The 15845-nt window shown below is 36.7% G+C and overlaps 1 protein-coding gene across 1 annotated transcript in view; it reads right to left on the reverse strand.

Annotated features, from left to right (window-relative positions):
- LOC145683798 (exostosin-1-like) overlaps positions 1 to 15845 on the reverse strand; it is a 96147-nt gene that overhangs the window by 68944 nt on the left and 11358 nt on the right. Inside the window, exon 2 of the mRNA XM_081755384.1 lies at positions 6736 to 6855. Within this exon, the coding sequence (XP_081611510.1) occupies positions 6736 to 6846 (111 nt within the window). The 5' untranslated portion in view covers positions 6847 to 6855. The remainder of the gene's footprint in view (positions 1 to 6735; positions 6856 to 15845) is intronic.

The following is a 15845-nucleotide window of genomic DNA, read 5'->3' on the forward strand; positions in this document are numbered from 1 at the left end:
AAATTATATCCTAACTCAAAGGACACAAAAGAAACACGTATTTAAAAAAGGAAAGAAATGGAATTGTACTACCCACGCTCTACTCACATACATCAATATATTATTATTCATATCCATATATAACAAAAACTAGGTATGAAAACTACTATCTTCTCCCAACTGTGCCTTGATAATTATTGATTATAAAAGAAATTTATTGATGACACTGCGTTGATATCATTTCCAAAAGTGCTCAGTGATAAAGGAAGTGAAAATATGTACCGATGGGGGTTCATATAGTTACGTAAATATACAGTTTACAGTAGGATATTTTCCGGTTAAATCTACGAAAACTTTGTCGCTTTGCGTCAAACAGCGTGTTAACAATTTATACTTCAAAATGTAGTTACATACTTTTAGTGTAACACGCGAGTCTTATATAGTTTCCAGGCAGCAGTGCCCATTACTCCAAGTGCTCGGGTGCCCCCAAAGTTTATCTTTATCCCTCCATTTTCTCTCCCCTTAAAACCTAGCAGAGGAGACCCGAGAGGGTTGCGAAAAACGAAAATACTTTGCGTTGTGGGCTAACTTTTTAAATTTAATTCAGAGTTCTTTAACGCAATCACTGTGATATAACTAAAGTGTAATTGTGCTATTTTCAATGAAAAATGACGTGCCTTCCCTTCCTCAAAAAATCTCATTGGTGCAACCTGCCCCCTACAACCTCCTGTGGGTACCCCTATTTCTAATTACTAGGAACGCTAATCTTGCTAAAAGAATTTAATGATAAGGAAAAGAGTTTGAATAATTACAGAACTGAGGTAAAAACGAGGACGTTATAAGGTGGAAGGAAAAACATGGAGAATCCGATACCTGCATTACGCTGTTCATTCTGATGACGTATTTAAGCTATTTTCGGTCTTTATTTGTCTTGGCTGGTTTACAAAAGTAAGGAGGTGATCACTCTGGCCTCTATGGAAACCCTTGCTAGCTCGTAGATTCCTACTGGCCCGGTGTACTTCTCTTTATTGGCAAGAAATTCATCGAATCGTTTTTCTGTACTTGCTGGTGTCCACTGAAGTCTGATCTCATAACCTCCTTATTCAAGGTTTATATTGGGTGTTCTAAAAATGGCGCGCGCGGACCACAGAGCACTATTCTACAGACCAAAACAAATCGAAAATGTTATATGATGGTATGCCCTCCGATTCTTCTTTTAGCCGCTATGGAAATCAAAATTTTACAATGTGGCATCGTCGCAGATTAATTTGGAACAATAAACGTTACTCTATGAATACTCAAGTAGCTAAATTCATTACTACACTAATCAGTGATGCTTGTGTCAATCTATAGTTGTCTTCTGCAATGAATTGAGATAACTATTTGATAGATTGGTAGATCTGCTCTAAGGTTCTTTATTTACGACGTTGCCACATAGTGCAATTCGTGTCTCCAGACAAAGACCTGAAAGGTATACAAATATACGAACGTACATATTTTTTCCGTCTTATTTTGACGTGATGTATATACTTTTTTCGGTTTATTCTGTGGTCCGCGGGCGCCATTTTTAGAACAGCAGATATTTCAGGCCAAATGCTGTTGTCATCCACGGCTTATGTCATAGAAAATCGGAACTTCCTAATTGTAACTGACAAATACTACATTTTTCAGACACATACTTGGTTTTAACAATTGTTATGAAAGGAAAGGATCTTCATTTCATAAGTTATGTCTTTAACATGTTTTGAATTCCTATGTCTCAGATGCTAGACAAAGGTATATTTTTTTAAAAAAATAATAATTGTATCTGAGTTTTTCTTTTCAAAGATATCTTTTGTAGCCGAAAAAAAGTAGACAAATTTGTAGAGGTCTTGTTTACAGTATGTCAATTTTAGAAACGATGTCCGGAACAGGCCCGCAACTAGAGGAGGGCCAGGACCGCCTAAACTTTTCATGGCCCCTCCAGACCTCAATACAAAATGCTATTATTAATACAAAAATTTCAATTTAGACATTTGTAAGAGAATTTTTAATGACTTGGCTCCCTCTATCTTATACATGTCCCTCCCCCAAACTTCAATGTCTGGTTGCGGGCCTGGTTTGGAAGAGTGGTTTCTTGAAGAAATGCAATTGTACTCGTACTTATATTTTAAAAAAATAACGTTTTATAGATTTCTTCATAAACACCCAATGATTTTTTTTTTTAAAAAAAAGTCGTTCCATATTAAGAGGCAGCCCTCCTCCCTGGTCTGGTAGCTATGAGCACGTGGTCACGGATTCGACTACTGATGGGAGAGAATTAGAAAATTTCAATGCATTACTATTGTTTGGATTCCACTTAAATTGTAGATTCATGTCTCATATAACATCGGTTCTGAAGATGGACACTAAACTTCACTAAACAAACGAACAAAATATTGTAAAATTACTTTGATAATGTAGTAGGTATAGCATTTTAACAAACAGGAATCGATTTAGGAATTCTCAGTGCTCCAGGCAAACAAAGACAGACTGATGTTCCGCGGAGCTCCAGGCAAGCTAAGCCGGCAGGGACACCACAGAGTTGCAGACAAGCTATGTGGTTGCGGTTACAATCTCTCAGAACTCCAGGCAAGCTAAGAGTGGTTGAATTCCCACAGAGTTCCAAACAAGCTCAGAGGCTTCAGTTAGTTTACAACTCTCAGAGCTCCAGAAAAGCTAAGATAGCAGAAATAATCAGCCGAAACTAGTTATAAATTATATGAATTTTTTTGAGTTTTACGTCTCATGCTTATGCCGGCTAGGATAAAAGGAGACGGTGATGATGAGAAATGAATGAAATGATGGAATGAAGAAAGTGGAGGAAACAGGAGAACCCCGAGAAAACCCATACACATGGTGTTTGTCCACCATAAAGTTCACTTGGCAGGAGCAGGGTTTGAACCTCGGGACCCCATGCACTAAAGGTGAACGCTCTACTACTGAGCCACCAGCCGAAACTAATGTCGATGACAATCTTACATGGTGTTTTATGCCCTCTTCTGGACAGCGGTGGTGCTAGTGTTGTTCTTCTGTCACATGACCTGCTGACAGGGGCGGATCTAGGACGGACTTCTGGAGGGGGCGATGGGTTGTAATATTGCTACTTAGAGCTACTTTTAAGAGCGTCAAAAAATAAACGATATATTTTATTTATATATAAAATAAAAAAGTTTCCTCTTCTGGGGGGGGGGGGACGATCGCCCCCCTGGATCCGCCCCTGCCTGCTGATGACGAGGATGCCTGTCGTTTTCTTTCTTGTAGTAAATTTAGTAAGGGAGGATGTGGTTTCGTTCACAAATATAGACCACTTGTAGGATATTATATTATATTAAGAAGTATATTGTAAAACCAAATCAAGATGAGAAACACTAATTCTACCATATTAGCGTTTAACAGAAACAAACAAACAAAAATTCAAAGACAAGACACATAGAATCTGATATATCTCATTAAGTTGAACAACTTGATATGGGTAAATGGAAATTCTCATGCGTAGTTTTCGAGAAAATCGATAAAAAATACATTGTAAACATTTTTGTTTTTAGTTTAACATCCCCACGGTTACACTCTTTAAGCTAAAAGAGACGGGCAAACGTGATTGATTATGAAGTTTAAAAAATTGTGTGCTCTCACCTGGAATCGAACCCGGGACCACATGCCCTAAAAGCATACGCGCTAACCAGCCGGGAGAGCACAAAAATTGATATTGTACAGTGTGCGACAAAAGTTATTTTTTTCCGTTTGACGAAATTATTTTCGTAAATAATTTCAGAATAGAAGGACAATTTGAAATCTTTTGAGTTTTACGTCTCACGGTTATGCCGGTTAGGCTAAAGGAGACTGTGATGATGAGGAATCAATGGAATGGTGGAATGAAGAAAGTGGGAGGAAACGGGAGAACTTCGCGAAAACCCACGAGCACGGTGTTTGTCCACCATAAAGTCCACACGGTGCGAGCTAGTATCGAACCAGAGACCTCAAGCACCGGAGGTGAACGCTCTACCACTGAGCCACCGCGCCCCCCAGAAGGACAATTTGAGTTCAGTTTTCAGTACATTAGAAAAAGTGTAATCTTCTGTACGTTACAACCATATCATTGTTATTCGCAAAATAAATTTTATTAAACAAAGAACGTTTGACGCTGACTCTACAATATAACTACACAACAAAAAGTGAGGTCTTGAAAGAACGCAATATGTCTACTACTTTAGCGTGTTACTTGTGTGTTAATTCAACAGCAAGGATATCCCCTTCCGTGCATATCACAAATAACTAGTTACTGGCTGTGAGCATCTGCATTTGTGTTTATTGTTCGGTACGAACAAAGCTTTACGCAGTATATCTGGCATTCATACCAAGTAACAAATAGCGTTGTATGTTTTTTTCTGTAATCGGTCACAATAATAGTTTCGTAAACCTGTGGATTGTCTGATAACAGTTACATCTTATCTGTCATCCTTATGTCTTAGCATGTAAGAACAGAAGATGGCAGAACTGCTACTGATGTAACTGTTGTCAGACAATTCACAGGTCAAGATGAAATTGATATTGAAGTGTACTGTTATATGTTAATAAATACTTCTTTATTTAAGTCCATTCTTTTGCCTTTTACAATACAAATATGGTTCACAGTCGAAAAGGAAAACCGTTTTCGTTCCACATTCAGGCTCACCTTTTTTCCTCGTAATTACAGATGAACATGTCTCGTCTTTCTTATACATAAATAAGAAAACAAATAAATAAAAAAGAAGAAAAACTCCTTCCCTTTTCTACTTTTGAGAACCTTAATAGGGGAAGTTGGGGTAAAAGAAAATTCACGGGGCTAATGAGCAATACGAAGAAAAAGAGAGGAAAGTAAGTCAAAATAAAGAGATTGTAGGATTCAAGAGACATACGATCACGACTTATCTCTGATATCATTAATTAGGTTTCTCTTGGCATCTTCTTCCTCTTCTCTGCGTCTTTCTTGATTCATCCTCCTTCTTGGTTCTTTTTAACTTGCATTCACCGTTGGTTCCCATTTTTTCTGATCTTTTTTTCTCTTACCCTCTTTTATCTTTTGTAGTTTTCTTAAGAGATGATGTCAGGTCGCAACGAATCTCTTTATGGTATCTTCCTATCTCCTTTCAAAGTACGTTTTCTTTTATTTTTTTCTTTTCTTTTTACTTAACTAAGCTTGTGGCAGAGTTTTTCCTGTATTTTCCAATCCTCTTTTACTTTTCTTGTCCTTTTTCGTCCTTCCTTTCCTTTCTGGCTTTTTAAACACAGAATGAGTGACTTTAAGATGAGGTTTTTCTCGTTAAGAGATTTTAGTTGTGTTATACGAAAGTAAAATGTAGTTCTTTTATGCTTCACTTTAAAAAAACTTCTATTTGTGTGCGTGTTTATGTAGGTTTTCCCAGTCTTTTAATGTTCTATTGCACACAAGTTTCTCTCATCCCCCCCCCCTCCGATTATTTTTTTTTTTCTTTTGCGACACAACTAGTGAAAAACTTACTAACAGACCAAGGAGAAAAGACAGGGATTCCGGGAATCTGCTAAGAAATCTATACCTCAGTTTCACTTTTTCTTCCGCTTAGAAAAACTTAACTTTCCAGCAAAACTTTGAATTTAATTTGTCATATGATTTTTCCCTTTCTTTCTAACTTTGACGACACAAACAGGCACGCACACACACACACACACTTTATATACTAGTATATTATATATAGTACCGTAGTTATTCTGCACACACACAATTAAGAAACAACAAGTTTCCCGGAAAAATTTCTACGAATCGACTAAGATTTGTACCCATGTATGTGCACGGAAAAGATCTTACAATTTTAAATGATACACCGTACAGTGAAACCGTACAAAATCTTAATACCTCTAATAAGTGCGTGTTATTTTTTGAAAGTTTGTTATATAAAAATATGTGTTATATAGTATATGCACAGTAAAACTTGCAATACAGTTGCCAGACACTCCATATTGTGGACATTTTTTTTCTCAGGGCAATATATATATATATATATATATATATATATATATATATATATATATATATATATATATATTACCAGCAGAATACCCGTTCTTCGCACGGGGAGAATGCGTTTCATTTTGTACATAAAGTACTAATAGGATCTAAATTTAGATTTAAATGGTATCGGAAGTGTCACTGTTCATCTCAGCGACCCCGAAAACTAAGAATTCGACACTAATATCGGCCATTTTCGATCATTTTTTAAACATCTTTCCTTCTCCTCGTCTCCTAAGTTGCACAGTCAAAGTGAAATGATAAAAGCCATCCCAGGCCCGGAATCTCATCTATGTTGAAAATTTGAACGAGATTGGTCGCGTTTTTGTACTAAAAAGGAGATAAAATGTTATTTCAATACACTGAATAATTACAGATTCAATTTCAGAACTCATGATAAGAAAAATTCAAACCATTTTGTTAGTGGTAACTGATATATTGAATATATTGAACAAAAATTAAGAAATGTGTAATTTTATCGCAAAATATTGCAACTATTTACAAATTCCAAATTAAATCCTTTCTTTCTGTGTATTATCGCAGAAAAAAGTACAATACTAGAAACAGTAAATAAATAAGGAAGCAAATTCTCTCATTCTCTTTAAAAAAAACAATAAACATACACACAAAAAACAATGTATAAAATAACAAGAGCAGAAAAGACGAGAAAACAGCTTGATACAGGGATTTTGGCGTGAGCAGAGCAAACTCACCTCTAAGGTTGTGAAGACAATCTTCTCGATGGAGGAGAAATATCGCTCCCACAGGACCTGTGTCTGCTGTCGAAGCGCCAACACCTTGGAAGCACTGATGGATCGCACCATTTCAGGAACCTGGAAACACAATCAAAATATCACAGGTGACAAAGGTCTTTCTTTAAAAAAAAAAAAAAAAAGGAAAATCAGCATTTATTTCACGTGATAAATTTGAAGGTAATAAATGAATTAGTGATCGTATCAGAATTGAACATTTGTATGGCATTTGTTTTGCGTAAATTATGTGACAACACGTGAATAGAATTGACAAATTAAGATTTTTCTTATGTAAATACAGTACAGATTAGCAATGTCCCGGATATATACGAGGACATTCCAAAAATTTCCTGTCTCACATTAAAATAACATACCACTGGTAACAAGCCGTTCATGACATATACTGCCATCTATAGAAGAAATTATATATCAGTTTCAACCATCTAACTGCGTCAATTCATCGGAGGCAGTCTGAGCTCGCATACATTCCAATTCGCTCCAGCCCACATGGCTATTATTGCTAAGACTGAAGTAAAATACTATGGCTCCGAGGATATTGTAAAACTACTTTAATACGGTAGTATTCTTAGAAAGGTAATAGAACAATTTATAAAAGGGATTTCATTTTTTTTCCTCATAACTATTTTTTTTAAAAAAATGTTATAAATAATATAATACCGTACAGAGTTACTTTATCATTATCATCATAGGTATTCTGTCATTATTGGAAGGTCATTTGCTGCAGCTCAGAAGTTTCCATGCTCCACGATCTTCCGCTAACCTCTTAGTCTTCACGTATGACCTTTCTGTTTTTATATCATCCATTAATTGTAGCCTCCCTCGCCCTCTCCCTCTCTTTCCTGCCACCATACCCTCTAGCACGTCCCTCATGATACATTTTCTTCTCAGGCAATGTCCCAACCAGTTTCTCTTCCTCTTCTTAATAATATCTAAAAGTGTTCTTTTCTCCCTTTACCATTTCTAACACCCTCTCATTCGTCTTCCGCTCGACCCAAATAATTCTTTCCATTCTTCTCCACATCCACATTTCGAAGGCTTCCAGTCGATTTTCATCACCTTTACGTAATGTCCACGTTTCCGTTCCATACAGTACAACACTCCACACGAAGCATTTTATGAGTCTTTTTCTCAACTCTCTATTCAAGGACCCAGAAAACAGACTTTTCTTCCTCCTATCCTTCTTTCGCCATTCCTATCGTTGCTTTTATTTCACGTTCGCACTTCATGCCATTACTAAGAATACTACCCAGATATTGAAAACTATTCACTTGATCTATTTTCTCCCCTCCTACTTTTATATTTGACGCAGACCTCTACGTTCCAGTCACCATAACTTTTGTATTTCTAACATTTATTTTCATCCTATATTCTTCAAAATTCTTCCTTAAATTTTCTAATATCACATCGATTTTCTTTTTAGATTCTCCAACAAGCGCCATAACGTCTGCAAATCTTATACATCTAATCATTCTACCTCCTACCGAAATGCCATCTTCATCACGCAAGCTCTTTTTCACTATCTCTTCTAAATAGATACTAAATAATGTTGGCGAAAGACTTAATCCTAAGTGTTGGAGAGAGATTAAGTATGATCCTAAGACAAATACAAATTTACTAAGTAGTCTGGATAAAATAGGTGTTCCTACCTCCAGGCAGCTAACGGAAGGACTCCCACAAAGCCCTAGGCAACACTGAGTGGGGATGAGTTATGATTTTTAGTGTTCCATGCAAGCAAAGAGAGGTTGGAATTCGACAAAGCTCTACGTAAAGCAGGTGCGAATGAATGCCTGAAAGCTCCACGCAAACTAAGAGATTGGTTGCGTTTTCACAGCTCCAGGCAAACTGAGTGGGCAGGAAGCCTCAAAGCTCTACGCAAACTGAGTGGGTAGGAAGCCTCAAAGCTCTAGGCAAACTGAATGGGTAGGAAGCCTCAAAGCTCTAGCCAAACTGAGTGGGCAGGAAGCCTCAAAGCTCTAGGCAAACTGAGTGGGTAGGAAACCTCAAAGCTCTAGGCAAATTGAGTGGATAGGAAGCCTCAAAGCTGTAGGCAAACTGAGTGGGTAGGAAGCCTCAAAGCTCTAAGCAAACTGAGTGGGTAGGAAGCCTCAAAACTCTAGGCAAATTGAGTGGGCAGGAAGTCTCAAAGCTCTAGGCAAACTGGGTGGGCAGGAAGCCTCAAAGCTCTAGGCAAAGTGAGTGGGTAGGAAGCCTCAAAGCTCTAGCCAAACTGAGTGAGCAGGAAGCCTCAAAGCTCTAGGCAAACTGAGTGGGTAGGAAACCTCAAAGCTCTAGGCAAAGTGAGTGGGCAGGAATCCTCAAAGCTCTAGGCAAACTGAGTGGGCAGGAAGCCTCAAAGCTCTAGGCAAACTGGGTGGGTAGGAAGCCTCAAAGCTCTAGTCAAACTGAGTGGGCAGGAAGCCTCAAAGCTCTAGGCAAACTGAGTGGGCAGGAAACCTCAAAGCTCTAGGCAAACTGAGTGCGCAGGAAGCCTCAAAGCTCTAGGCAAACTGAGTGGGCAGGAAGCCTCAAAGCTCTAGGCAAACTAGGAGGCTTGTGTTAGGTTATAATTCTTAGAACTCCAGGGAAGCTAAGACAGGGAAATTGATCAACAGAAACTGATGTTGGCTGAGGCATTGCATGAAGTTTTATACAAATAGAAACTATGTGTAAAATATTACAATATTCACCACCCACTTTAAAGTCCAAATTTAGCACTGTAACCTTGGCAAAAACAGCTCTGTGGGATGAAGCATTGTCATGCAATCTTGACGTAGAGCAACGGATTCAAATAACAGCCTAAAACGAATTGAAACAGTTAGAGAGTTGAAACTGATATATTATGTTTTCAACGGAAGGCACTATATGTCGTTAACGACTTACTACCAAAGGCCCAATATTTCAGTGTCAGGCAAAAAAAAAAAAAGTTTCGAAATACCCTCGTATATTTGTATTTAAAGAATGACATACATGATTTCTGTTGGTAGCTTTTATATATGGTAGGCTATAAAAATTAATTGTAATACAATGCTAAAATACTGCAGCACACAGTGTTGAAAGCAAATCAACCAAACTAAAGGAACGGTTCATATCTGTTTCTTTCATTTCTATTTATACCAGGATACAATTAAAAATTTTTAAAAAAGGAACAAATACGGAAAGAATGATTTTTAAGAAGTATGGGAACGTCTTCCTTACTTCGTATAATGTAGTCGTCTCATAATAATAAGATAACGTCGTTTGTATAATGTAATCCAGTGGTTCTCAACCTTTTTTCACTGACTACATACTTTATTGAACGTATGCGACAACATGATACAGTTCTGATATTTTTATTATAAATAATAATAATAATAATAATAATAATAATAATAATAATAATAATAATAATAATAATAATAATATCTATTACAATAGTAAAACCAAAACACCTATTAGATTTATAATGGCTCTATGTAGTTCTGTGCTGCCGCTGAAGGCGCTGACTTGTTCAGTCTGTCTCAAAGTTGATTTTAACTAATTAAGAGACTTCATCCCGGCGAAATTTAAAAACCCGCTAATTTTACAGTAATTATGTGATATCCTTAAATAGATAAAAGATAATCGAAATGTGGAACAAAAGCGCCCTAGACAATATCATTTTACATGAGAAACCGTTATCACGACTCACTTATCTGCTTTCGATTTTGAGCCATTTTGAAAATCGGCATTTATTTTCGCGTTTCTAAACAGCTGAAAACGGAAAGCCACTAGGTGACTTGTGATAACGGTACCTCACGCAAAATAATATTGTCTAGGGCGCTCTTGTTCCATATTTCAATTATCTTTTATCTATTTGAAGATATCACATAATTACTGTAAAATTAGCGGTATTTTAATTTCGCCGGGATGAAGACTCTTAAGGTAAAAGCACCATTTGTCGTTTACGCGCTGAAATCCTTAAAATAAGAAAAGCACATGAAACTAAAAGTTTAGATATACGCTGCTAGTTTCGTTACACTCTTTTTCACTATATTACGTGACGTAACAATACAGGGTGACCCAAAAGTAGATATACAATCCCGTACTGATCTGCTCACTGTATTTCATATCATTTCTTATTGTTATGAAAGAGGTAGACCTAGCTTCTTTATTACTTGTTCTTAATGTATTTTTACTTATACGTACATTAAGCCCGGAACAGCCGAAGCAAATGAACCCATAAGCTAGAATTAGGGTTTCGCACGAGACAAGATTTGTGGCTGTCTCGTCTCGAAATGAAATGAAATTTTTGAGTTTTACGTCCCACGATTATGCCGGTTAGGCTAAAGGAGACGGTGATGATGAGAAATGAATGAAATGGTGGAATGAACAAAGTGGGAGGAAACGGGAGAACCCCGAGAAAACCCACACACACGGTGTTTGTCCACCACAAAGTTCACTTGGCGGAAGCAGGATTTGAACCCGGGACCCCATGCACCAGAGGTGAACGCTCTACCACTGAGCCACCGCGGCCCCCTGTCTAGTCTCGAAAATGTGCTGTAAAAGTGATGTCTCGACTCGAAAAATGTATATTTCTCTATTGGAAGAGCCATGTCTCGACTCGAATTTTGTCAGGAAAATCCTGTCTCGACTCGTCTCGTGTGCATCACTAACTAGAATATTATAGTTGATAAATGCAGGGTGTATACCTACTTTTGGTTTACCCTGTAGAACAAGAATTCCGTGGAGGAATACTTTGAAGAAAAGTAGCGAAGTGCGAGACGAAACAATGTGAAGAATAGTGTTCACTTACGTAAAAGCGTACGCGAAACAAGTATGTTTTTGGTCATTATCAATTGCAATACTATAGCTTTTTTATATATATAATCTGAGTGATTGAACCTTAGATTCAATATCCCTAGAATACGTTTGTCGTGCAAGATTTTATATCTACGAGCAATTTTATGAGTTTATGCATGTGGCGACTACTGGATCGGATTTTACTTACCTCTATACTAGAGTTCGCAACACCTGACGCCTATTGAATCATACTTTGTATATTAAAGGAACCAATAGTCGTCACGGGAATAAACACTGTCAAAATAACTTTCGCCTGCTTTATTAAAACTGAATCTTGCTCTCTCACTAGTAACACCTAGAGTGCGAAATCCTGGGGGAACCGGGAGAATTCCCCCACTTAATATATTTTTGGAAGAAACTTCCTCCCACTAGAAACCTGCTGGGGGGAGAATAAAGTGAAATAATGTCAGAAGTTTGCAAATAATTATGGTAATTCATTTTTAAATTAAGTGTATTTCATATCTAATTAATGAGTGATCTAGTGGTCAGCAGTATAATTTCTTTTGTTTTTTACTGTCCACTCAGTCTTTTCACACTTCGATTGTCATACCCTGGTTATGATTTCATACCCTGGTTATACCTCGATGTGGTTAATCATGAGCAGGGACGTAGATAGGGCGTTGGTCCTTAGGGTCCAGTCCCCCCGCAAATAATACTACTTATAAATTAGTTTTAAAAATTTACATTAATTTTAAAAGTGGCAACGGTTGGATCCTAGGGCTGTGCGATATTTGATCGAACGATTGATATTTTGAAATATCAAAATATCGATATCGAAATTTTTGATAGATTTTTCCGATATTTTAATATTGTTTATAGTTTATATTCGATATGTTTCTATATTTCTATATATTGAACAAATTTCGATATTTTGTCGATATCCATTATCGATATCTAAATCCAGATATCGCAAAGTCCTATCGAACTCCCTCCGAAATGAAGTTTTTGGCTACGGTTCTGATTAGGAATGCGCACGAGACGAAACGAGACAGAATTTTTATTACGAAATTCGAGACGAGACAACTCTTCCAACAGAAACAGATACAGTTTTCTAGACACGACACAACGTTTATGGCACCTTTTCGAGTGGAGACAGCCTCAAATTTTGTCACATGCGCAATCCCTAGGCCTGATCGTGAGTTATCAAACAAAATGTTAATAAGCAATAACAACATGTAGATACAATGTAGGTAGCCTAAAAGCACTTTTATTTTCATTGTTGAGTGCTTAAGGCAGCGTTTCGCAACCTTTTTCAACTTGCGGCACACTACAGGTGTAACTTGATTTCTCGCGGCACACCAATATTATTATTATTATTATTATTATTATTATTATTATTATTATTATTATTATTATTTGTAAATATAAAATACCGTGGTATTTTTCTGTGATTACTGATCTCCTTCTTACAAAGAAGAAAGCTCGATCACTGGTTTTCCCCTGTGGTAAATCATTATGCTTATTTTTCATTCTAATTTTAAAATAGAAAACAATTGCAATGAAATATAGGGCTCGGGTTGTTAAAAATCCACTTTCTCTTTCGAAAACTGTATCTAATATTTCATTAGAAAGGAAGATCACTAAATAACGAACAAAGGAACAAATCTCCTGTACCTTTAAAACACAAATGTAGGTAATTTGTATGCATGTTTGCTTTGCTGAATTTATTGAATGATATGTTAAAATTTCAAGTTTCGAAATCGTCTGCAACAATAAAGAAGCAATAATGGTTATGACAATGATAAATACGTTTTCAACATTAAAAATATACAGAAAAGTAACACAGTTTGAAACTTAAAATTGTAGATTTATAGTAGCGGTTCATAGTAATGTGAAATACAAATATACATTTTTCCCTATGTCTTGCACTTTGGTTCCTATAGAATTAATAATTTGTTTCCATTTCCTCGCGGCACACCAGCGGCCCGTTCGCGGCACACTAGTGTGCCGCGGCACACCGGTTGGGAAAGGCTGGCTTAAGGCAATGTATTGTTACTAATTTAGTATTTTATAGTGTTGATGTATAGTTACATTTTGAATTGTTAACATTTTATTTGTCAAATTGCTTTTTTTAAAAAAAGTATCTAAAAACATTTTTTATTTTCGTTCTTGAGCGCTTAAAGTGAGGTATAGCTATTAAACTTAGTATTTCATATTGTACTCTTAAAGTTAAAGTGATATACAATTAACGTCTGAATCCAATTAATATTTTCAACGAACATTTAAAAGTTCGTTACCGATTTCTCTATGTCTGTGTGTCTGTCCGTCTGTCTGTTATTTGCGATTTTTTTTTTCAATTTTGAGTCCTCTATTCGATAGAGCATCAAAAACTAACTGAGAAAGTGATGGAATTTTTCGCGTCACTCTTACCATTCCCGAGATATTGGCAAAAAAATGGCCAATTTCCAGAGATTTAAGGAGCCATATCTCGGGAAACGTTAAGTCGTAGAGAAATCATATTGGCGTTGATCAATACCTAAGGGGATGGTAAATTTTTTGGTACCAAGGAGTAACCGGTAGCCACTGGTGACTGCTTTCGGAAATGGCCACCAATAAATATCGGTACCAAAATATTTAAAATCCTCTTAGGTATTGATTAATACCAATATTATCTCTATGACTTACCGTTCCCGTGATATTGGCCAAAAAGTAGTTCCGACTTCGAGAGATTTAGGGAGCTATATCATGGGAACAGCACTGAGAAAAAATGTATGTGGCGTACGTAAAATCGTATGTCACATTTGTAATTCTTGTAGTTTTTGCACAACGTACAGCATACGTATAACTGAAAACGCATGTTTTATAATACTTTCTGTATAAGTGTTCCATCTGTACGTACTTCCCGTATGAAACAATATAGGCGGTCAGGATCACAAACAAATGGACGTATATAACATATACCTGATGAAGGTAACATAGATATATGTATATAATATAAGGAAGACTGTTAGATATCAGACATCCTGCAAAGGCATGATGTAACATCTAAGGGCAGTGCCTATGTAACATACGAATAACGTATGCTCCGTACTGATTTATGTAGTACGTAAGAGGATTCCATATATTTGTACAATATACTGCTGTCCGGAGAACGGATTTCTCTCAGTGCGTAAGTCATAGAAAGATCATATTGGTGTTGATCAGCAGCTAAGAAGATGGTAAACATTCTAGTACCAAATAGTAACCGGTGGCCACTGGTCAACTTGCTACTGGCCAACTGGCCAGCGTTCTAAAGATATTGGTAAAAAAATCGAATTTCGGAAGGTTTAAGAAGGTATATCTCCTTGAACTGTGTAAGTCATAAAGAGATGATATTTTGATTCCTATATGAGAAACAGAACAAGGTGCGGATAAAAGGATTTACTTTTACATATAGGAACAATCGCAGTTATCTTTCCGCTCCATCTCTCTATTCTTTGTAAGTTCGTTCTGGCAATGGTCTTGGAGCATTCTCAACTGGTTCTTCCTGAAATTGCTTTGAAAAAGTATGCAAAAACATTTTTATTTTCTTTCTTGAGTGCTAAAAGTGATGTACAGTTATTTAGCTTAGTACTTTATATACTCTATTCTTAAACTGACAAACAGTTAATTTTTTAATAAATTATGTAAAGTTCTGTAAGTGACGAACACTGGTACAAAACTCTGACGACTACTGGAACATTAATTCCGATTTTGAGGTGACGACTACTGGTGCAATACAAGGGATTTAAAAATATATTGCTTTTCCTTCAATGGCTATACGACTTTGAATTCTAACTACATGGTCATGTGTGGGAAGGATCAATGTCTTGCGGACTATGGTACAGCTCCAAAAGATTCATGATGCTCACAGAAGAGAGAAAGGAGTAACTATGTTTTCAACCTTAAAGTGACAACTATTGGTGTTTTTACTCTATTATTAAATTCTTCATGATTGTTAAATTCTAAAATTTCGCGACACACCTTAGGGCACTGCGTAACATACCAACAGAGCGGTTGAGAACCACTGAAGTCGTCCAATGCTAGTTCAATATACCACAAAAATGTCAACATTGATACCATTTGTAGGGAACCTTACTAAACTACTATGAATTGGAAGGGGAGCATGTGGTTTCGCATATCGCAGAACCAACTGAGCTTAGAATAAATAGCAATACCACGTGTACAACCACTAGAGGAGTTTGGTCTATATAGCGTTGCAGAAAACAGATTTGAGCCATATATTGCCCTTTCTATTTTACAGCCATCGACAT

Source organism: Thermobia domestica, chromosome 4, assembly GCF_964235325.1.
Source record: "Thermobia domestica chromosome 4, izTheDome1.hap1.1, whole genome shotgun sequence".
NCBI lineage: Eukaryota > Metazoa > Arthropoda > Insecta > Zygentoma > Lepismatidae > Thermobia > Thermobia domestica.